The sequence below is a fragment of the Rhincodon typus genome, chromosome 27 (genome assembly GCF_021869965.1).
Source record: "Rhincodon typus isolate 14 chromosome 27, sRhiTyp1.1, whole genome shotgun sequence".
In the NCBI taxonomy this organism is placed as follows: Eukaryota; Metazoa; Chordata; class Chondrichthyes; order Orectolobiformes; family Rhincodontidae; genus Rhincodon; species Rhincodon typus.
In genome coordinates, this window is record NC_063358.1 from 13,859,132 (window position 1) to 13,884,304 (window position 25,173).

Sequence of the window (25,173 nt, forward strand, 5' to 3'; positions counted from 1 at the left end):
CTGACATGAAAGTTAGAATAGCAAACCATATTTAATTTGTTTACAGTTCTTACAGAATCATATTGTACAGCACGGAAACAGACCCTTTGGTCCAACTCTTCCATGCCGACCAGATATCTTAAATTAATCTGGAACTATTTACCAACACTTGGCCCATATCCCTCTAGACCCTTATGCATTTACCCATCCAAATACCTTTTAAATGTTGTAAATTACACCAGCTTCAACCTCTTCCTCTGGTAGCTCATTCCATATGCACACCACCCTCTATGTGAAAAACTTGCCCCTTAGGTCCCTTTTATATCTTGCTGACATTTCTCTATTGTGTACGCAGGGACGTATGGACTAGAGACGCTATACATTCACCTTGCAATGCAACAATTTCACAAACGTGTTGCAATTGGGTACATTTTCTGTCATTCATTCCCCATTTAGAAGGCATCAGTCTTGCTGTGATACACTTTGAGGGGCCAGTCAATTTGTTACCTGGCTAATTGGAGTACCCCATTTAGTTCTGCGCTGCTGTTTACAGAACAGCAGTAGGCCATTCAGTGTATCACATCTCTGCTCTCTCCTTTGACTAATCCAGAACTTAAATTCCACTGACCTTTTTCTCCCACAGTCTTGTATCATTCTCAAATATCAAATGAGCATCTCCCCTTTATCACAAACAGGCATTGAACCTGTAACATTTTCAGCTTGCCTGTATACCCCACAAACTGATCGCACTGCCTGGGTGGATGGTATAGGTTAGACACAGTGAGTATATGTGATTAAACTTGCAAGTGGGAGACTCCTAATATTTTACTACAGATCTCTGTTGTCACTTGAATTTGCTCATTGTCGAAGGGCAATTAATTGGAGTTGTTTCCCTGAATTTAAGTTAATTAGGTTTAACAAATTTCCTTAGGAGAAATCATTCCCTTTTTCTTAACAAACTTTCTTATTACAAGTAAGATGAAACAAGCTGCTTTGCATAATGCATTACTTTTGCAGTGAATGATGTATTCTGTTGTTAAAGCAGCATCTGATCTTAATTGAACTGTCTTTTGCCTCCCTGCAGGCTACATGCAGAGACCCCCTCAGTTGCCACAGTACAGCTCCCCACAGACAGGGTCAGCATTGTCACCACGTCAGCCTTCTGGAGGTCAGATGCATGCTGGGATGAGCCCATATCAACAGAATAACTCCGGAAACTATGGGCCTCAAGGTGCCCAGTATGGACCTCAAGGTGAGTCTGGTGGTTTGCTCAAAATTCACGAGGGCAGTGGGAAAATTTACCCCAAAAGCCCCAAAATACGAGCAAAAATTCAGTCACAGGTACGACTAATTAAAAGAGAGCCTGCACTTCAAAAGGACAGCTCACTACTTGGCAGTTCTCAAGGGCAACGACGGGTGGGTAATAAGTGTTGGCCTAGCCAGTGGTGCCCAAATCCCATGAATGACTAAATAAAAAGTTAGCTTAACGTCTGTTATTTGGAAAATATTAGTCAATTATAAAGGATGTGATAGCGGGACATTTAGAAGTACAGAATATGATCAAGCTGAGTCAGCATTGCTAGAAGGGGAAGTAATACCTGACAATTTATTAGAATTTTTTGAGGAAGTAACAAACAGGAAAGGTGAAGGGGAAGCAGCAGGCGTTATGTATGGATATTCAGAAGGCATTTGGTAGACTAAAGAGCCAGTGATGTCGAATGTAATACATTACCATGGATTGATGATTGGCTGACTCAGAAGGCAAAGAGTTGGATAAGTGGGGCATTTTCAAGATGGCAACCTGTAACTAGTGGAGAGGCACTGGGATTGGTGCTGGGTTAACAGTTATTTACAATATATATTAATGACCTGGTTGAGGGAAGTGGATGTACAGGTCACACAAAATAGGTGGAGATGAAGTGCTCAGGATGACCCAGAGTCTACAGAGGGATATAGGTAGGTTAAGCAAATGGACATAATCTTTGGAAATAGAATATAATTCCTTAAAATAAATAATTATTTGTGCTTGGGCTGTGAGCATTGCTGGCTGGGACAGCATTTATCGCTGAGCCCTAGTTGCCAAGCGGGCAATTGTCAACCATATTGCAGTGGATCTGTAGTGACACATGGGCCAGACCAGGTAAGGAAGAAAGGTTTCCTTCCCTAAAGGACATTGTTGTAAAAAAAAATGCATTTGGTTCACTAATCAACAATCAACAGTGTTTAGGTGGTTGCCATTAGACTAGTTTTTTTTGTAAAATATGGGCGAATGAGGTTTGGGAGCTTTGCCAGGAAGCGTAGAGGAGCTGAATATTATTTAAATGAAGAAAGTCTGTAGAAATCTACAGCATGAAGGGATTTGGGAGTCCTCCTAAATCTGAAAAAGCTAATATACATGTTCAGGCAGTAGGGAAGGCAACTAAGATGGTAGCCTTTATTTCAAATGGAATGGAGTTTGAGAAGGGAGGTTTGGCTAAAACTGTTCAAAGTACTGTTCAGACCAGCGCTACAGTGATGTGAACAGTTTTGGGCCCCTTTCTTAAGGAATGAGGTACTGGCAGTGGAGACAGATACTCGCTTGGGTACTTGCTGTGTGGATTTGTATTATTGGATAAATTAACCTTCTTACTTCGTTCACACATTGTACAACTTTGCACATGTAGCTACGTCTGCTTGTCAGGGATTTCCTCATGTCCTAATGTACCAATGTCTGCTGTCTCGCCAAATTCTGTGAGCACATTGTGCTATTTTTGCCCTTTGCTGTTATTTCCTCATTGCACTAAGCTCCCATTATATTTTAGTGTTGCAGAAGTAGATGAGGTGATGGTGGGTTTGTTTACAGGTGTGTGTAGCAGGTTTCTATTTCATTGATGACTTTGTGCAATCCCTATGTATCTGTGGATCAGTAATTCACTTTCTTCAGTTATTTTGGGGTCATTTAATGTAGAGTATCATTTTAAAATCCCTTTCAATAAAGGCTTGAATTCTGTTTTTGTTCCAGTTTTATCTGGATCAAGGTAAACAGATTGAGGTAAAAGCAAAATATTAATGGAATATTGAGCTGAAGAATTAACTGTTACCTGCCTGCTTGTCTGATGTCTGGCCTGCTGACTATTGCTGACATTTTATTTTTATTTCCAGTAGATTGAGGCACGTTTCTGCCATGTTTATTTTTTTCCTTCTCTTTAAACAGGGGGCTATCCGAGACAGCCGAACTATAACACACTGCCCAATACAAACTATGGCTTGGGAGGCACCATGAATGCATTGACTGCTGGTAACCAGATGCATGGGCAGGGTCCAGCCCCACCTTACGTTGGAATGCCACCTGGGAGGATGGGCCCTGCGGCAATGGGTAACCGGCCGTATGGAGGCAATATGACACCAAATGCAGCAAACCTATCGGCACAAATGAGCTCGGGAATGTGCCCACCACCAGCAATGAACCGCAAGGCTCAGGATGCAGCCGTTGCTGTGATGCATGCAGCAGCTAACTCGGTACAGAACAGGTAAGTGGAGTAGCAAGTGCATGGCTCTGAGACTAAAATTAAACTGCAGGCATTGCAAAGGGAGCAGTCGAAATCATGAAAAATATGAACTGAAGTTTGAGTTCAGTGTTGAGATATTGTATTTTATTAACGTTCTTTTGAGGTATAGTGCTGTGTTTATGAAGCAGGATGGCTGTGAACAGATTATTGGACCATTCACTTGATCAAAATTACCATGATCAGGGCAGCATCCCAAGAGGTGGCAGACCATGTATTGGGGTGGCTAACTGGTTGATAGAGGATGTTCTTCAATCGTGGTGGATGCATTGTTCATGGTTTGTGTGTATATAGTTGTTACATCTACGTGAATTGTCTGAAGAATCTTTCAGTAGAAAGTATGGTGGTTGTAAGCATATATTGGTTCACTACCTTTTAATCATATGAAGACTAATTAATCTCCATTCCTGCACTAGAGGTAATGAGGAGAACTGGGATTGACAGTTGAACTGGGAATTGATTAATGCAGTTTGCAAGAGTGAACTGCAGCAGTAAACAAGTGCAAGTTCATTGAGGAGTCCAATTGCAGCAGTGTGATGTATCAGGTGGTTTTGCATGGTACAAGCTTTCCAACCTGTCACTGCCACATCTGGGTTCCTGAAGGTAGGTGGAGGGGAGTCACTAATTGTACCCAACAGTATCTGTAAAGCTAGTAATTGCTGTTTTCAAGCAATTGGACAACGTTGGGTGTGAAGAACGCAGCATATCTCCAACATTATGCTTCTAATGTTGGTACATCAGATTTACACCCACATTGGGTAATTTAATCAGTTTTTAATATAGAAAATGTGTTCTGAAGTTGATTCAGGGCTGGGCTTTTCAATCCCGTGTATGCATTTCATAATGCAGTTTTTTATTTTGCGGTTTCTGTGAAAACTATGAATCCAATAACCTTTGATTATTATGTCAAATGAGTGAAAGTTTCAGTCTGCATTTGCCATTTTAACTCTGATGTGAAATGCAGTATAGAGGAGGCAAAAGGCAAACTGATCATTACAACAGTAGTCAAATATACTAGAGTCACAACTTCATAAAGTGATAGATGCTAAAATATAACGTATAAAATTAAAATATCCAATATCTTTTAAATGACAAGTCTGAAAAGTTTTTCCTTCAATGCAATGTTTGCATTGTAGCTTTCAATTTATTGCTGCCTTGGGCATGTAGCTGCTGCCTATCAATAACAAAATTGTTGCACGACAGGAGGTGATCATTTATCTTGTTATCTGTTCCGCTTGTTGAATGTACAGTTCACCTTGTGCTATTTCCCTGTCTTCTCCCCATAACTGTGCACTGTTGCTTTTCAAATGATAAACCCATTTCCTCTGGAGTGATGTTGCTCCTGCTTCCATCTCTCACTCGGGCAGCATGTTCCACCTCTTAAATCTGTGCCCTCATGTTCTTTGTCCAAGCTATAATATCTCCTTTCCTAATGGATTCCAGTAAAAATAACGCATCTTAATTAGGTTGTTTGCAGGTAGTATTGTGAACATTCCCCTCTCAAAAGAATGAGGGAATATGGCCTCTCCCGACCCCATAAAATAAAGGTCTGTTTAGATGGGTCAATTGGAAAAGATAAAAACCGATTTTTATTGGGTAATGTTATTAATTTTTACAAAACCAAGGTGGAAAGATGGTGTGAATAGCCATGATCTGTTGAATGGTGAAACAAGCCTGAGGGGTGATCAGTAATGACATCATTGAGAAGGTATTAAAATTTTAGCACTATGGTGTCATATAGTTGTATTTATTGTACACAGGTTTGCGTGACATCTATCCTGGGGAAGCAGGAGACTATTTAATCACTTGCTAAATGCTGGCTGTTACTCTTGATGGGATAAGAATGTCCAGTCTGAGCTTGCATAATTAAGAGCTGTTGTCCTTTTGTCTTTAAAGTTAGTAATGTTAATAAAAATACTAGACCTATTTGATTTAAAGTGAGAAATTGTACATGTACTAAACAAAAGTATAGAAGAATATTAAACTGATGCCCTGCAGCTGGCTCGTGAGATTTCATTTATAATTGCCAATTTTGACTGTTCTTACACGTTCATTCGTGCATTTTCACGGAAGTGCTGTTTTGAAAGAAAGTTTCTTAAAGGGCGTGGTGGCCCTATTTAATATGTATTTAAAAAGTATAAATCTGCACGTTAGTACAAGATGGCAGTCCTAAATAAAAGTTAGAAATAAGTAGTACAGCATTATAGAAATAGATAGTCTATAAAGAAAGTTCAAAGAGATAAAGGGCAGCAGACTGTAGGGACATGCTGGTGGAGGAGACTGTTAGATGTCCTGCAACCTATTCAAGTCCTGAGACGGTTACATACGGGCTGATTAATATTGTAATTTTTCCATAGTTTCGAGTGAGTTATGGAGACACAATGGCGGGAATAGCATTGTTCTGAGTAGGTTAAATATTAACACTAATTCAGGTGTAGCTTTTGATACAGAAACAGGTCTAAACACTGCTTGCAGTATGGGGCCAATAAGAATTGAAAGATGTAAAGAAACAGTAATGGATTGGAAGGGATGTTTAATTTAGTTTATCTTGTAAGAGTAAGGTGTATTACAAAAACGCGGTTTTATGAATGAGTGAATGGAAATTCGGTATATTAAACATGCAGCCCTTGAGTGAGTTGGTGAAGAGAATCCTAATACAGTATCTCGTAACACTGGCATTGAACTGATATTGGAAAATTGCCTATATGTCCGTGTACGCAGCTGGACAAATCCAACCTGGTTAATTACTGCCTCTTCTACCATCGATAGGGGTCATCAATAGTGCACTCGAGCAGCATTTTATTAACAACAACCTCTTTACTGATGCTAATTTTGGGTTCTGCCAGGCCCCCTCAGCCCCTGATCTCATTCCTTGGTTCAAACATGGACAAAAGAGCTGAATTCCAGAGGTGAGGTGAGTCAAGTCAATTCCCATTGAATCCGAGGCTGCACATGACAAAGTGTGGCATCAAGGAGCCCTATCAAAATTAGACTTGGTAGGAATTGGTACAGAGAAATATCTCTGCTGGTTGCAATCATAACCATCTTTCTTTGTGTCAGTTGTGGTTGTTGAAGGTCATTCATCTCCAAACCAGGGCATTTCTAAAGGAGTTCCTCAGTAACCCAACCATTTTCAGCTGCTTCATCAATGACCAACTGATTTTATGAATTTCCCTCTATGTTTAGCTCCATTCGTAACTACTCGGATACTGAAGTAGTCTTTGTTCAAATGCGGCAAGACCTGAACAATTTCCCTGTTGGAGCTGACAAATGGCTCGTAATGTTTGCACCACGTGAGTGCCAGGCACTGACTATCTCCCAACAAGAGAGAATCTTAACTATCACCCCTTGGGATTCAGTGGCATTACTGTCACTGAATCCCACAGCATCATCATCTGGGGGCTTATGTTTAGCCAGAACTGAGCTGGACTAGCCATATCAATACAGTGGCTACAACAGCAGGTTACAAATCCTGGCTCAAGTCAAGAATATGATGGAATACTGTCCACGTACCTGGATGAATGCAGCTCCTGCACAAGAATTCAGGACAAAACAGCTCGCCTGATTGTGCAGCCATTCACTCCTTCCACCACTGATGTACTGTAATAGTAGTGTACTGTCAAGGTGCAGTGCAGAATAACAAGGTTCCTTTAGACAGCACCTTCCAAACTCGTGACAAGGACAGAAGATATGAGAACACCACCACCTGCAAGTTCCCCTCCAAGCTACTTGCCAGTCTGACTTGCAGATGTATTAACCCAATGACATTCCAGGAACAAAATCCTGGATCTCCTTCCTTGACAGCGTTTTGGGTATACTTGGAACAAATTGTCTGCAGCAATTCAAGAAGGCAGCTCACCCCCAACACCTTGAGCAACTGAGGGCAATAAATGCTGGCCCAGCGAGTGACTTCCACGTCATATGAAGGAATAAAAAGAAAACTCATTCAGGATGTGGTCGAAACCATTTTGCATCCTTGACTGCAGTCCTGTCCGTGATTTCACATTCTTGCATCATTTAACTCTGCTCTGTTTGGCACGTTGATAGTGTGCCCTAATTTGGGCAATCCAGAGTCACCATTCCAGAGCTTTAGCTTATTCCAGATATCCTTCTGTTGGAATTCCTGTTGTGCCAGTGGGGATGGCTGGTAACTTCGTACCCAAATTTTTGGGTTTTGTGAATTTGACTCTGATTTAGCTATACTTATTCTGTTCACCTTTGTGTGGCATGTGATTACTCAAGGCTGCCTTTGCCCTGACCATGAATCGCATCTTCCTAAAAGTTCCCCAATCCAAAAAGCCATTAGCATCATCCCTAAACGTAGTGCCAAGAGGTGTAAATCTGTTCCAATTTGTGTGAAGTTGGCTTTTAACTACTTGAGACTCACTGTACTTCTGATCATTTGTAATGTGCACGAGATATGTGTGCTAAACAAAGATTGTATTTCATACTCTTGTTTTTCACATTATCCTCCCTTTCAAATGCAGGCAACCTGGCTACCCAAACTTGAATCAGGGAGGAATGATGGGTGCTGGCTCCCCGTACAGTCAAGGTATGAACAGTATGGCTGGCATGATGAATCCACAGGGATCTCCATATTCCATGGCTGGAAACATGGCAAATAGTTCTGCAGGTAAGGACACAGGTTCTGGACCCCAGTGGATGAATTCAGTAGCAAAAGATTGTGGGAACAGAATGATGCTTAGTGATGTTTGTGGTTTCTGGATTAAACATTTTTGTGTAACACCTATCTGACATCATCAGAATGTTAATCACAAACTTAACACAAGGCAGCAGAAATGATTGGTCACTTGTGAGCTGTGGCTGAGCAAGTAGCTCTCTTGCCTCTTAAGTCAGGAGACTATGCATTCCAGTAAGATAGGCACACACCATGCAGTTTGATGTTTTACTGTACAACTGAGAGGATCTCTGGTGCAGTACTTTGAATGAAAGTTAAACTAATGCTTCATTCGTCTTTGAACACACAAGTTCCTAAAGGGTGCTATTTTGAAGAAAAGCTGGGAAGTTCCTCCTTGTCTGCTGGCTAATGTGTTTCCTTCGACCATCATTACACTGGATCATTTGTCATTTGATGTTTGTGGGAATTTGCTGTGTGCAAATTTGATCGTTTCCTGTATTAGAACTGTGATTACACATTTGGGGTCTATTGGATTTGGCATAGAACCACTTCCAAGGATCAAGGATAGTTGTGACACCAACTTGAGCATTCCATGCTTGCAGATTATTTGTCCCAAATTTGATCAGATTGTTAGTCAGATTGCAGCTACAGGCTTGTATTAAGTGCACCGTAACTTTATTTCAATTTAATCCTGAAGATTTCATTTACAGCAAATCAGGTGAATCATCAGTTGATTTGGCCTTGATGTTTGTGGGAAAAACTACCGACATGAAGGCAACAACTTCCAATCTTTTTGACTTGTGAATAAGAACTTCAACTACCAGAATCAAAATTTTAAGTACCAACAAAGTACAAAGAAAATTACAGCACAGGAGCAGGCCCTTCAGCCCTTCAAGTCTGCGCCGATCCACATCCTCTATCTAAACCTGTCGCCTATTTTCCAAGGATCTGTATCCCTCTGCTCCCTCCCCATTCATGTATCTGTCTAGATGCATCTTAAATGACTCTATCATGCCCGCCTCTACCACCTCTGCTGGCAATGCGTTCCAGGCATCCACCACCCTCTGCATAAAGAACTTTCCACGCATATCTCCCTTAAACTTTTCCCCTTTCACCTTGAAATCGTGACCCCTAGTAATTGAGTCCCCCACTCTGGGGGGGAGAAAGCTTCTTGCTATCCACCCTATCTATACCTCTCATGATTTTGTAGACCTCAATCAGGGCCCCCTCAACCTCCCGTCTTTCTAATGTACATAATCCTAATCTACTCAACCCCTCTTCATAGCTAGCGCCCTCCATACCAGGCAACATCCTGGTGAACCTCCTCTGCGCCGTCTCCAAAGCATCCACATCCTTTTGATAATGTGGCGACCAGAACTGTACGCAGTATTCCAAATGTGGTCGAACCAAAGTCCTATACAACTGCAACGTGACCTGCCAACTCTTGTACTCAATAGCCCGTCTGATGAATGAAAGCATGCCGTATGCCACCTTGACCACTGTCGACCTGCGTTGCCACCTTCAGGGTACCATGGACCTGAACACCCGGATCTCTCTGTGCATCAATTTTCCCCAGGCCTTTTCCATTTACCACATAGTTCGCCCTTGAATTGGATCTTCCAACATGTATCACCTTGCATTTGCCTGGATTGAACTCCATCTGCCATTTCTCTGCCCAACTCTCCAATTTATCTATATTCTGCTGCATTCTCTGACAGTCCCTTTCACTATCTGCTACTCCACCAATCTTAGTGTCATCTGCAAACTTGCTAATCAGACCATCTATACCTTCCTCCAGATCATTTATGTATATCACAAACAACAGTGGTCCCAACATGGATCCCTGTGGAACACCACTGGTCACTGTTCTCCATTTTGAGAAACTCCCTTCCACTACAACTCTGTCTCCTGTTGCCCAGCCAGTTCTCTATCCATCTAGCTAGTACACCCTGGACCCCATGCGACTTCACTTTCTCCATCAGCCTACCATGGGGAACCTTATCAAACGCCTTACTAAGTGCATGTATATGACAGCTACAGCCCTTCCCTCATCTATCAACTTTGTCACTTACTCAAAAAGTTCTATCAAGTTGGTAAGACATGACCTTCCCTGCACAAAACCATGCTGCCTATCACTAATAAGCCCATTTTCTTCCAAATGTAAATAGATCCTATCCCTCGGTATCTTCTCCAGCAGCTTCCCCACCACTGACGTCGGGCTCACCGGTGTATAATTACCTGGATTATCCTTGCTACCCTCCTTAAACAAGGGGACAACGTTAGCAATTCTCCAGTCCTCCGGGATCTCAAACGTGCTCAAGGTTGCTGCAAAGATATCTGTTAAGGCCCCAGCTATTTCCTCTCTCGCTCCCCTCAGTAACCTGGGATAGATCCCATCCGGACTTGGGGACTTGTCGACCCTAATGCCTTTTAGAATACCCAACACTCCTCCCCACACACCACCCCCCTCCAATGCTGAGTTGACCTAGAGTAATCAAACATCTATCCCTAACCTCAACAACCGTCATGTCCCTCTCCTCAGTGAATACCGATGCAAAGTACTCATTAAGAATCTCACTCATTTTCTCTGACTCGTCTCATAACTTCGCTCCTTTGTCCTTGAGTGGGCCAACCCTTTCTCTAGTTACCCTCTTGCTCCTTATGTATGAATAAAAGGCTTTGGGATTTTCCTTAACCCTGTTTGCTAAAGATATTTCATGACCCCTTTTAGCCCTCTTAATTCCTCATTTCAGATTGGTCCTACTTTCCCGATTTTGGGGCCTTGTCTTAAGATATCAGCTGAAAATAGTGTCTCCAGCAATACATTACTAAACGCTGCACTTAAATATCAACCTAGATGACTTACTGATGATCTCGAATGGAGCTTGAGCATACCAACTAGGACTGTTAAAATCCATGGTAAATCTTACAATTGCGACAAATGCTCCTGTATAATAATTGAAGTGTTCCTAACTGCCACATTGTAGTGCCAAAAAAATCGACATGGTTGCTGTTGTGAATGCATCCACTGACCTCGGAGAATGAACTGGAAACTTAAAATGATTACGATGCAGAAAGAGACCAGTCCACTCTTTGTTAGTGTAGGCAGGATGTTGGTTTATTAATTTATCTAAAAGATGGCACTTGCAACAATGCAATACTTTTATTGTCTGCCTTAGGTTTTGTGCTCAAATTCTGTAGAGGGAAGTGAACCCAGAACCTTGTGATTTGTAGGCAAAAGTGTTGTTAGCTGAGACATGGCTTACAAGTCTTAAATATTTGAGTTATTGAAAAGTATTTGAGTTATTTGTTGTCACTTGCATCTAGAAAGTGTTTTGTTGCCAGAATGTGGTGCCATTTTGAGTTACAAAAGAATAAAAAAGCTATTGCATAATTAGTTCATCCAGTGTACAAGGGATCTTCAGACACAGTTCCAGAGCTTCTGCAAGGTGTCCCGGGCCTCGAACTCCCTGCTCTGAGCACAGCAAAGACAACGCTGCCAAGAGTCCACACTTCAGGCATACCACAGTCAGGAGACCTGCCTTGGGCACCGCCTCCACCACAGTGACCCACTACTGCTGCCAAGAGTCCCCGCTTGAGGCACCACCACTGTTGCAGCCAAAGACCCGCCAAGCACCAGTGTAGATGCTGACCTGCCGAGTTAGCACTCCGGGCCTACAGCAGCCAGGAATCCTCACTCCAGACACCACAGCCAACAGAAGCTTGGTTTCCCCAAAGTGTTAGGACATAAAAAAAGGGGAGAGAAGGATGTGGCTGGGCTGGAGCCGATGGACTGCAGAGTCCTAACTCTACGTACTATGCCAGTGGAAGAGTTGGCCAAGCTATAAGCCAGGGTACCAGGGGAGTGCTCTGCTGGACTTCAGATAGTCCCCTGAAATCTGTTACATATAAAAGATGTCATGTTGAGCAGTGCAGCATACTGTAATGAAGTATCAGCCTAAGTTTGTACTCTGGTGCCTCGTGTAGGGCATAAACCTATACCTCAAACTTTAGAGACTCGCGTTCCATCACTGAACGCAAATGAAACTTAGATGAACATAAATTTATTTAGTACAAGAAAAACTGTAGACCTAATCTTCCTACAGTAGGCTTTGGTGAGTGATTACTGCTGTGCTGACTCAGTGATTTGTATGACTTTCTTACACTCTGGTAGTTATGACTCCCAGTCCAGAGATGATGGCACTTGGTGAAGGAAAGTTACCACCAACGCAGAAAGCAAACAACAAGGCAGATGGAATGACAAAAGCTGAGCTTAAGTCAAAGGTAAGAACGCAAATGGGTTGATGTTGCGCGCCAACCAGTAGTGCTGCATTTTATGAGCCAGATGATAATATTTAATCTTGGTGTGTTTCACAGAGTCAGTTGCTCCTGACTGACTTTTGATCCCTTCACTTCACTTGTGAAGATGTGAACATCTGTATTTAATTTAGTCATGATAAATTTGAGTGAAGCATGGCCATTATTGTGAACTGAACATTTTATACTTCAGGCCCCCTCTGGCATCAGTTTTCACTAGGTTAGGTACAGCATGTAGGATGTGTATAAAACTTTGTTGTGTCCCAATAATTAACCTTAATTCAAAGCCTCTGCTGTTGTATTATTTCAGTGTTTGCCCAATGTTTTTGAATGGACGTTTCCTGAAGTTGATTTTCTCATTGCTATTTTCTCAGTGGAGAATAGAAGGATAATATCAATGGATAGTAGGACAAAAAAACAGACATTTGATAGACTGAATGTCTTCGTGGACTTTCTGCAGTAGCCTTTTAAACTCTCTCGGATTTACACTGACAATATAATATATTCCATCTCTTGTAACCTTTGGGTTTGATCGTTTATATTGGACATAGCCCCAAAATTCAACAAAGTGGAAACTGATAAAAGTTCATTTCACAGAAGTTACTTAGATCTTCACCTTTGCCTTGACACTAGGTTTCAAAGGCCATTTTCTAACTCCCTTCCAGCTGGTTCTATGCCTTTTAGGTAGTTGATGTCCGGGAAGTGTACTGCTGTTGAGCTGTCATTAGCCACATTCTATAGTCTGGTTATGTTAGATGTACTGAGCATATTGTATTGGGTTTTTTTCCTTTCGTGGATGGTAAGCCACTTGAACAGCTGCCTAGCATTTGCTGTGGTTACACCCCATAGTGTTGTTGGGAAGGTAAATTCTAGTGTTGAACCCAAAAAAAAACTATTATAATCCCAAATCAGCTTGGATGGGAAATTGCAGCCCGTGGTGTTTCCACGCATCTGCTTCCCTAGTTCTTCTAGGTGGTGGAGTTTGGCAAATTGGAAGGTGCTATCAGAGGAAACTTGGTGAGTTACTGTGTTGCATCTTGTGTATGGTTTACTCTGCTGGCATTGTGACTGTGATGGAGGGGTTGAGTGTTTAAGGTTGTGGATGGGCTATACATTGTGGGCTGCTGTGTCCTGAACAATGTTGAGTTTCTTGAGTGTTGTTGAAGCTGCACTCATTGAGGCAAGTGGAGGGTATTCCAACAACTCCTAACTAATGCCTTGTGGATAGGTGTTGGGGAGTTGGGACGTGGGTTGGGTTATTCACTGCAGAATTCTCAGCCTGTGACTGTCTGTATATGTATATGTGGCTGGTCCAGTTCGATTTCTGGTCACTAGTAGCCCACAGGATGTCAACTCTGGGGAATGATATGTGCACGGTATTCTAATTAGACTATTATTCAGTAATCTCATTATAGATTAACGAGGCTGTAAAAGTAGATAATTGCTCTTTATCAACTGAATGATTCACCTCTGAGAAAGTGAGTGGATTTGACAAGAAATATAATTTGTCAATGTATATAGTTGATCCCATCTTGATCACCTGTTGAATGTAGAGCTATATTGGATGTCCAAAGGTACTGAGGTTATTATTGAACGTCAATCTCTCAAACGTTTTTTTTGTGTAGCACTATTAAGCTTGGCAACTAGTTTTGTTGAGCTATTTGAAATGTAATTTTATGGCTTAGGAACAGGTATATTATCATGTATTGTCCAGTTACATGAATGTATAACTTTGGGCCAATGCTTATGAAAGACGACATGCAGATTTGTAAATGTGAAATGTCAGTGGAACTTTCTGCTGTGATTTAAGTTGATTATTTTCAGCACTGTTTCACATTTGGATCTAAGCTATGACAAATTGAGCAGGGAAATCCAAGTGATGCTGAAGTAGCTTGCCTTGTATGTAGTCCTGTGTGAGGTTTTTGTGGCCTTTTTCAGTTTTCTGTTCTGAACATACATGATGCTTTTACTTTTTTGGTGTAACTATTTCAACATTTTGAAGAATCTGAACACTATCAAAACTTGGCTGTTTGGGCAGCATTTACCACTTAGAAATTACTTATCTACACAAATAAGAATAATAGCTTTCTATTGGTTCTTCATCTGCATCTAAAGCTGAATATTCTTTGTCTGTAACTGGACTGTTTTGGTTGGGTATCTAATCACCATAACTGATGGGCCTATTTCTTGGCAGAAGGCCAACTCTTCCACGACCACTAATGAAAAGATCTCTAAATTGTATGAGCTGGGCATGGAGCCGGAGCGCAAGATGTGGATCGATAGGTACTTTGCATTTATGGAAGAGAAGGGGACGATGATGACCAATCTTCCCGCAGTTGGCAGGAAGCCGCTGGACCTTTATCGACTCTATATGTCTGTCAAGGATATTGGAGGACTAACACAGGTGGGTGTGTGGAATGTCTTTGTCTGTAGCAAGGATTATGGTTTCTTAACTTTATGGATGTTTTGGATTAAACCACTTTGCATTGGAGCCCTGGCAAGTGTCCCAACTTGATTGACTGACTGACTGACTTTATTTTTACTTTACTGGTCAAACCTGGTTCAAACCAAATGTTAATTTCCTTGCAATACGTTCTTGCAGAGCAGCACTTCTTGGTGGTTCAGGATGCTTGACAGCATTTAGTGACTGCTTATTAGAATAATTATATCTCACTAGTGTGTTGTTCGGACATCCTTCCGTAAGGTAAATAATTCTGAAGGCCTAGTGTGTCTTATTGCTTTATGCATATCATTAATTCCACCCTTGATTTATAGATTAAAAAGAGGACTGATCATCTTTATATTTTTCATCTTTTCACTGTGCTCTAATATGCTAATTTCTTTTCACCATCCTGTTAATTGTTCATTTGAGCATTGTTCATAAGGTGCATGCTCTTTGTTTAGTTGACATGCTGCTGTTAAGGCAGGTGGATACATTAGTTAACCGGTACACACACTTTCCGTCAGGTTGGTAGAATATCAGAGCTCAAGTGAAGTGGTTATATTTCAAATATCTGCTCCTTTACAGTTCAAATTATACTAGTTTGTAAGTCTAGGGCTGATGGGCAAAGTTTAAAAATAAAGTCAGGCCGTTTGCAAATAAAATTTAGAAATTCTTTTGAGTTGGCTGTTTAAATTTTTGAATTTGGAATTCAAACTAACTGTATTACAGTTAATCATGTCAACCTCAATTTTAGTATGGGAATCATTTAATGATCTTCTCCTTTAAGTTTCCTAATTAAAGGTGTCCTGTTACATAAAAATAAATCTAGAGCAGTCTGTTTTCTAAATGGTTTCCTCAATATTTTATGGAGTAACCTTGAACGTGTTTCCTGAATTTGTCTTCCAGACCAGTTTTGCCAACTTGTTTTGTGCCGTATATAGTCATAGAGATGTACAGCACAGAAACAGACCCTTCGGTTCATAGAACATAGAACAGTACAGTACAGCACAGGCCCTTCGGCCCAAGGCCTTTTACCCTAAACCTAAGGTCTATCTAAAATCCACCCCAACCTTATACTATCATCCATATGCCTATCTAATAGCCACTTAAATGCTCCTAATGAGGCCAACTCCACTACACACTCTCCAGCAATGCATTCCACGCCCCTACCACTCTGAGTAAAGAACCTACCTCTGACGTCTCCCCTGAATCTACCTCCACTCACTTTAAAAATATGCCCCCTCGTAATAGCTACCTCCACCCTAGGAAAAAATCTCTGGCTGTCCACTCTATCTATACCTCTGATCACTTTGTACACCTATATCAAGTCACCGCTCATCCTTCGTCGTTCTAAAGAGAAAAGCACTAGCGTGCTGAACCTTTCCTCGTAAGACCTTCCCTCCATTCCAGTCAACATCCTGGTAAATCTCCTCTGCATCTTTTCCAACGCTTCTACATTTTTCCTGTAATGAGGCGGCCAGAACTGGACACAATCGGCCAGATGTGGCCAAACCAGGGTTTTGTAGAGCTGGAGCATAACTTCACAGCTCTTGAACTCAATCCCTCTATTAATGAAAGGTAACACACCATATGCCTTCTTAACAACTCTATCCACCTGGGTGGCAGCTTTCAGGGAACTGTGGACATGAACCCCGAGATCCCTCTGCTCCTCCACACTGCCAAGAATCTTTCCGTTAACCCTGTATTCTGCTTTCAAATTTGTCCTTCCAAAATGAATCACCTCACGCTTTTCAGGGTTAAACTCCATCTGCCACTTCTCAGCCCAGCTCTGCATCCTATCAATGTCCCTCTGCACCGTCCACAACTCAACCCACCTTCGTATCATCCATGAACTTACTAATCCACCCTTCCACTCCTACGTCCAAATCATTTACAAAAATCACAAATAGAAGAGCACCCAGAACAGATCCTTGTGGTACACCACTCATAACTGAGCACCATGTTGAATATTTTCCGTCCACTACCACCCTTTGTCTTCTAAGGGTCAGCCAATTCTGAATCCAATCTGCCACTTTTCCCCCTATCCCATGCCTCCTTACTTTCTGCATGAGCCTACCATGGGAAACCTTATCAAACGCCTTACTTAAATCCATGTATACCACATCCACTGCTCTACTTTCATCCACGTATTTGGTCAACTCTTCAAAGAATTCAATAAGGTTTGTGAGGCATGATGTACCCCCTTCAAATCCATGCTGACTATCAAGAGTCAAACTGGGACTATCCAAGTGATTGAAATCCTATCTCTCAGAGCCCTTTCCAATAAGTTGCCCACCACTGAAGTAAGACTAACTGGCCTGTAATTTCCAGGGTTATTCCTATTCCCTTTTTTGAACAAGGTAATGATGTTTGCTACTCCAATCTTCCGGCACTATATCCGTGGACAGTGAGGACAAAAAGATCATCGCCAAAGACCCTGCAATCTCTTCCCTCGCTTCCTGGGTGACTTATCTATCTTCAAGTTCCTCAAAATTCCTAGTACATCTTCCTTGCTAACATCCACCTCTTCTAGCCTGCCAGCCTGTTTCACACTGTCCTCCCCTACAATTAGGTCCCTCTCAGTTGTGAATACCGAAGAAAAGTATTCATTTAAGGACCTGTCCTATCTCTTTAGCCTCCGTGCACAAATTCCCTTTACAATCCTTGATCAGCCCTACCCTTTCTCTGGTCATTCTCTTACTCCTGACATACGTGTAAAAAGCCTTGGGGTTTTTCTTGATTCTATCTGCCAAGGTTTTCTCATGCCCCCTTTATAGCTCTCCTAAGCCCTTTCTTCAGCTCCGTCCTGGCTAACTTGTATTCCTCTGGAGCCTTTTCTGATCCTTGTTTCCTAAACCTGTTACAAGTATCCTCCTCCTCCTCCTTCTTAACTAGTCGTTCGACCTCTCTTGAGAACCAAGGCTCCCTCACTCGACTGCATCTTCCCTGCCTGCTAGGGACAAACATATCGAGCATACTCGGTGTGCATTCCTTAAACAATCTCCACATTTCTATAGTGCTCTTCCCTGACAGCATCTGTTCCAATTTTATGTTACCCTGTTCTTGCCTCTCAGAATTATAATTACCCTTCCCCCAATTATAAACCTTACCCTGCTGTATGTACCTATCCTTTTCCATGACTATTGTAAAAGTAACAGTTATGATTGCTACCGCCAAAATGCTCTCTTACCAACAGGGTCTAACACTTGACCTGGTTCATTGCCAAGCACCAAATCCAAAGTGGCCTCTTCTTGTGTTGGTCTATCTACATACTGTGTCAGGAATCCTTCCCGAATGCACTGGACAAAATCCACTCCATCTAAACTATTACAACTAAAAAGTTTCCAATCAATATTTGGAAAGTTGAAGTCATCCATGACTACAACCCTGTGACTTCTGCACCTTTCCAGTATCTGCCTCCCAATCTGCTCCTCCACTTCTCTGCAACTGTTGGGGGGTCTTTAAAAATCCCCCAACAAAGTGACTGCTCCTTTCTTGTTCCTGACTTCAACCCAAACTGACCCTGTAGACATGTCATTCTTGAACTGCCTTTCAGTAGCTGCTATACTGTCCCTGAGTAGCAATGCCACTCCCCTGCCTCTTTTACCACCCTCCCTATTGCTTTTAAAGCATCTAAATCCCGAAACTTACAACCATTCCTGTCCCTGAGTTACCCAAGTTTCTGTAATGGCCCCAACATCGTAGTTCTAAGTGTTCAACTCGTCCATGCCAACCAGATAGCTTAAATTAATCTAGTTCCATTTGCCAGCATTTGGCCCATATCCCTCTAAACCCATCCTCGTCATATACCCGTTCAGATGCCATTTAAATGTTGTAATTGTATCAGTTTTTACCACTATCCCTGGCAGCTCATTTCACACGTGCAGTACCCTCTGTGTGGAAAAAGTTGCCCCTTAGGTGTCTCTTAAATCTTTCCTCTCACCTTAAACTTATGCCCTCTAGATTTAGACTCCCCCACCCCAGGGAAAAGACCATGTCTCTTTACCCTATTCATGACCTAATAGAGGTTTATAAAATCACCCCTCAGCCTCTGCTCTCGGGAAAACAGCCCCAGCCTATTCAGCCTCTCCCTATAGCTCAAATCCTCCAACCATGGCAGCATCCTTAAATCTTCTATTAACTCTTTCAAGTTTCGTATAGCAGTGAGACCAGAATTGCACACGGTATTTCAAAAGTGGCCTAACTAATGTCCTGTATAGCTGCAGCCTGACCTCTCAACTCTTATACTAAATTCCCTGAACAATAAAGGCAAGCATACCAAATGCTGCCTTCACGATCCTATCTACCTGTGACTCCACTTTCAAGGAACTATGAACCTGCACTAAAAAGATTTCTTTGTTCAACAATGCTTCCCAGGACCTTAAATGTATAAGTCCTACCCTGATTTGCCTTTCTAGAATGTAGCAACTCACATTTACCTAAGTTAAACTCCATCTGCTACTCCTTGGCCCATCTGATCAAGATCCTGTTGTACTCTAAGGTAACCTCCTTCACTGTCCACTACACTTCCAATTTTAGTGTCATCTGCAAACTTAGTAACCATGCCTCCTATGTTCACATCCGATTAGTTTACATAAATGACGAAAAGCAGTGGACCCAACACTGATCCTTGTGGCACACTGCTGGTCACAAGTCTCTAATCTGAAAAACAGCTCACCACCACCACCCTCTGTCTTTTACCTTCAAGCCAGTTCTGTATCCAAATGGTATTCCATGCAATCTAGCCTTGCTACCCAGTCTTCTGTGAGGAACCTTGTTGAATGCCTTACTGAAGTCCATATAGATTGCATCCACTGCTCTGTCCTCATCAATTCTCTTTTACTACTTCAAAAACTCAAATCAAGTTAGTAAGACATGATTTCCCCCACACAACAGCCATGCTGACTATCCCTAATCGGTCCCTGCCTTTCCAAATGCATGTAAATCCTGTCCCTCAGAATTCCCTCCAACATCCTGGATGTCAGGCCCTCTGGCCTATAGTTCCCTGGCCTTTTCTTACCACCCTTCTTAAATAGCGGCACCATGTTAGCCAACCTCCAGTCTTCCAGCACCTCCTTTCTGGCTATTGATGATGCAAGTATCTCAGCAAGGAGCCCTGCAATCACTTCCCTAGCTTTCCAGAGTTCTAGGTTACACGAATTAGATCCCAGGCATCTACCCACCTTTTATGCATTTTAAACCACCTGCTCTATAATGTGGATGTTTATCAAGATGTCACTATTTCCCCCACCTATATCTTCCCTATTCTTCTCCACAGTAAACACTGATGCAAAATACTCTTAGTATCTCCCACATCTGCTGTTCCACACATAAGTGGCCTTGCTGATCTTTAAGATGCCCTATCCTCTCCTACTTACTCTTCTGTCCTTAATGTATTCGTAGAATCCCTTTGGATCCTCCTTAACCTGGTTTGCCAAAGCTATTTTATGTCCCTTTTCTGTTCTCCTGATTTCCTCCTGTATTCTCCTACTGCCTTATACGCTTCTAGGAATTCACTCGATCTCTGGTGTCTATCCCTGACAAATGGTTCCTCCTTTTTCTTGACCAATTTCTTCAGTCATCCAGCACTCCCTACACTTAACAGCCTTGCCCTTCACCCAAACAGGAACATATTCCTCTGGACTCTCATTATCTCATTCTTGAAGTATTCCCATTTTCCAGCTGTCTCTTTACCTGTGAACATCTGCCCCCAATCAACTTTGGAAAGTTCTTGCCTAATACTGTCAAAATTAGCATTCCTCCTATTTAGAACTTTAACTTATAGATCTCTTTTCCATGACTATTTTAAAACTAATAGAATTATGGTCACTGTCCCCAAAGTGCTCCCCCACTGACACCTCAGTCACCTGCCCTGCCGTTTTTCCCAAGTGTAGATCAAGGTTTACATCTTCTCTAGTAGGTACATCCACATACTCGATCAGGAAATTTTCTTGTACGCACTAAACAAATTCCTCTCCATCCACTGCATAGACTGGGACTGCCAGTGTTATGTTAGTGAAGATCAAAGATTCTGATCATTGCCTAACCCTTGTTACATGCTTCACTAGTTTGCTCGTTTATGTATTGTTGAGTATCCTTGCTAGTGGACCAAACAAAGTTGCTCAGCATTTCTGCCCTATGTTATTTGTCATTTTCAACCATTATTCATCAACTATTTCTTGGAGCCATGAGGGTGAGCAATGGTATAATCTGCCACACACTGCAATCCTTAACAGTCACCATATCTTATGCAGGTGAATAAAAACAAGAAATGGCGTGAACTGGCCACCAACCTGAATGTGGGAACCTCAAGCAGTGCAGCCAGCTCACTGAAGAAACAGTATATCCAGTGTTTGTTTGCTTTTGAGTGCAAGATTGAGCGAGGGGAGGATCCACCACTGGACATCTTTGCTTCTGTAGATTCCAAAAAACAACAACCAAAGATACAGCCTCCTTCTCCTGGTGAGTGAGATGGCAGCTGATGTGCAAAGAACAGCTTTCCTTCTGTTTTAATGCAGGTTATTTAGTTGAGGTTTGTATGACTACTGTCTGCTGACCAAAGAACTATAGCTGAAAAGCTGAGACCAATAGTTATAGTTAATGGTTTATGATTTCAGGTGCAATTCATGACTGATCTCATTGCTGCAAAATTCCATCCTTATTCTGTTTATATTGTAAGATTGTTCACTGAATTAAACTGATGGGATGGGTGGTGGGGTGGGGGGAGGCGTCATACTATCAATGTGAATATCATCCTGATAGAGATTAGTGCAGTAAAATTAACTGGAATTGCAAAAATTCATTCTGGTTTCCAGGCTTTGACATCAGTTATACATAATCTTAATTTAGCAGAAGGGCATGCATGGCCAAGTGTAAATTTGCAGTTGAAGAATAGTGTGTGGCTGTAGTTTAGACCTCAGCTTTGTTCTCCCCTTTTCGTCCAATTTTATGTTGACTTTTGATCTATTTAACTTTTACTTTTTTAATTCATTATTATAAACAGGCTTAATCTATACCCAGAAACCTTTCAGGACAGAAATGAGAAATTGTGTTGTGCAACTTTGGAACTCTTGTCTCAGAAGGTGATGAAAGTGGAGTAATTGAGTGAATTGATTTTTGTTAGGTAGGAGAATCGCGAGTTATTGGGAGTAGGGACTGTAGAATTTAAAATGCAAACAGATCAGCCGTGAAAGTATTGAACAGCCAAGCAAGTTTGAGGGATTGAATAGTCTACTTTGTTCCTATTTCGTATGTTTGTTATGTACATAAATTATACATAAAAATTGAGAAAGTCTGAACAGTGATGGGACCTCTTGAAATTAATTATCACAGTTGTTTTTTTGAATGCTGCCTGACAAATATTCTGGAATCAAACTTTTGGACTCTTGCGTGATCTGAAAGTGCAGTTTAAAGGAATCTGGCCATAAGCTGCATGTCTTTAAGAATAAAAAAAACATGTAATTGTTTCCACTTAAATCCATCATTGTACCCTCTGCTTCTTTCAAAGCATCAAGCTCTATGGGGGCTAGTAGCCTTAAAAATCGGGACAAAACCAACTCGCAACTGACTAGTCTTGAAAGCAAAGCTTGATTCTTCATTTAATGCAATGTTATTCTGTGTCCATTTTTTTTAAAACTGCACAATCATGTCTATTTTACAGAGAAACTCTTAAAACGGTAAAATCCACTAAACTACCTATCACTGTTTTGATTTATGACTATTGTTAAAAGGAATTTGATGTTCCCTGTCCAGGACAAGCTCACTGAGTGAGCAATGACAACAACTGTTTCTTTAGGGAAAAAAAATGCATTTGTGCCTGCATGACATGCACCAGTTCCTGCATGCTGTGAGCACATTGTTTTGATCAATAATGAAAATTCCAGGCTGCTCCTACAGAAACTGGTCGGCTGGACATGGAGGTTGACAATTGAACCTGCTCCTGTTGGGTTATCTCCCTCTTTGGGCAGCGGGAGGTTGGCTGGATGCTGAATGTTTTGAGCCATGTGAGCAGCCTGAATCTTGTGTCAATCCCCAGAAATGAGGAGGATGCTTGGCACAGAGTCTTGAGTGAGAAGTGGTGAAGAGAGGAAAAGTAGTGTGTGTTGGGAACAGATGGGAGTAAAGTCCGTGAAGGTAAAAGAGATGGAAAAGGCTAAGGGAGAAATAACATCTTTTTTAAAAAAAAAAATCTGAAGTTCACATTGGTAGTCAGTAATTGTCTGTGATGTCGGCTTGCCCATCTTTGTTGCACTTGTCTCTTCAACTATCTCTCTTTAAAGCTAGCTACATCTTGGTGAAGCAGGGCTTGCCATTTTGGGCAGTCCAGTGTGCGCTTTTCCCAGCTGCTGAGGTCAAAGTGGGCTTTCAGGGTACCTTAGAAATGTTTATACTGGTTACCTAGGTATTAACGAATCACTGTGTAGTCTGTCTGCCAGCTGCTTGATTTTTGTTTTGTTTGGATCACCTCTGTTACCACTTTGCAGAACTTCATGACATTTATGTAACAGTAGTTAACTAGTGAATCTGACATTTGAAGGCTAGGTGTAGATTTTAGTTTTAAAAACACCCTTTGTTGGGTGATTGATTTGAAGATCTTTCCATGGCCGGCAGAGTCAGTCCTTAGATGGGCATTGCCTGTGTGAGCTCTGCAAAGAGAGGACCGCTGGGGGAAAGTAAAGAATTTAAGGAATGTTGGCCCTGCCCACTGGTTCAGATGACATTCCAGCTGACTGTTTTGTATGCTGCCATTCCAGATTCCCAGGAGATTTACAGGTTCAGAAAGTTGATGAATGGGGAGTGTGTTATTAATGTGAATGAAACCAATCCCAGTCGCTCTACTGCAAAGTAACTTAATCCCATTGCCACAGAGTAAGGGGAGCCCAGCCACATTCTTAAGGCAGTGTGAGATGTCACTGAGGGAAATCCCCTGACTGAGCAGGGTGAAAAGGTGAAATAGGGCTGGGTGTAAATAAGGCTGCCCTTCTGTTGACCTTCTTTGCTTGTAGTTAATGAATAGCAGCATGAGTCATCAGGGCTACTGTAGTACCTGAGAGAAGCATGTAATGATTAACACATTATTATGTACCAGTAACAAGTCACTTGAGTATCTAAAACGGCACCATCCACAATGGAGTTATTACAATCTCTTGTATACAGCAGAAACCAAAACAACGATGACTAATTTGTTCTTATTACAGCTTTTTGTGGAAAGGAAAGAACTTGCATTTATTTTGTAACTTTTGCAACTATTGAATTTCTCCAATTGCTTTACCAAGAAATGCAATTTAAGTGTATTAATTATTGTCATGTGGGAAACAAAGCAGCCATTTATGTACAGCAAGCATCCACAACAGCTCTGAAAATGCAGACTATCTGTTTTTGTGGTGTTGATAGACCAGTATTTATTCCTCTAACTCCCCTGATGTTCCATGGAATAATGACAAAGAATCTTTTCATATCAACCCGAGAGGGTAGAAGGAGGTTGGTTTAACATCTTAATTTGAAAGATAGCAGCTGGTGCGGTACTTAAGTACTGTGCTGGACTTGGCTTTAGTTTTTGTTCAAGTTTTGGTGGGCAATTGAACCCTCGATCCTTTGACTTGTGAGAATGCAACCAACCAAACCATAGTTAATGCCAAGTGAGTTGGGTTTAACTGTGTAATATTTAAATATGCTAACATGATGCTAGTTATGAGAGAAAATAATACCTGAAAGTAATTTGATATTTGACTTTGTTGATCTAGTCTTTATTTGAAACCTCACTGAGGGCTCTCTGATTTAGGAGGAATGTTAATCTGAGTCAAATCCTGTTCTTGGACTTGCACTTTGTGTGTTCCGTAGTGTTCAGGTTGTTATGGATTGATTTGATATAGTTAATAGCTTGATGTGGTTAAACTGCAGTTAATTCTCCATTTCCTTTCCTTGGACTGACGTTTATAGTATACATGCCTTGCCAGGACAGTGGGAATTAGAGCTGAGATACATGGAACATTATTACTGTTATGTGAAGAGAAATGTGGTGAATGAGAGTATGATGTCCGCATTTGCTCACTTCCCTCTTGCATGTCTCTTCTCCCCGCCCCTCCCCATCTCTGTCTCTCTCTCCCCCCGCCCCCCACCTCATCTCTGTCTCGTCTCTTCTTCCCCCCTCCCCCCCCATCTCTGTCTCGTCTCTTCTTCCCCCTCCCGCCCCATCTCTGTCTCGTCTCTTCTTCCCCCCTCCCCCCCATCTCTCTCTCTTTTTCTCTCTC

At 41.7% G+C, this 25,173-nt stretch overlaps 1 protein-coding gene across 4 annotated transcripts in view; it reads left to right on the forward strand.

The window, feature by feature from the left end:
- The window catches only part of LOC109937816 (AT-rich interactive domain-containing protein 1A), a 123,528-nt gene that overhangs the window by 82,694 nt on the left and 15,661 nt on the right, over window positions 1-25,173 (forward strand). For all 4 annotated transcript variants that reach the window (XM_048612998.1, XM_020536318.2, XM_048612999.1 and 1 more), the window contains exons 7-12: window positions 1,064-1,231; window positions 3,173-3,488; window positions 8,012-8,157; window positions 12,338-12,447; window positions 14,675-14,884; window positions 21,178-21,385. In XM_048612998.1, coding sequence (XP_048468955.1) covers window positions 1,064-1,231; window positions 3,173-3,488; window positions 8,012-8,157; window positions 12,338-12,447; window positions 14,675-14,884; window positions 21,178-21,385 — 1,158 coding nt within the window. The remainder of the gene's footprint in view (window positions 1-1,063; window positions 1,232-3,172; window positions 3,489-8,011; window positions 8,158-12,337; window positions 12,448-14,674; window positions 14,885-21,177; window positions 21,386-25,173) is intronic.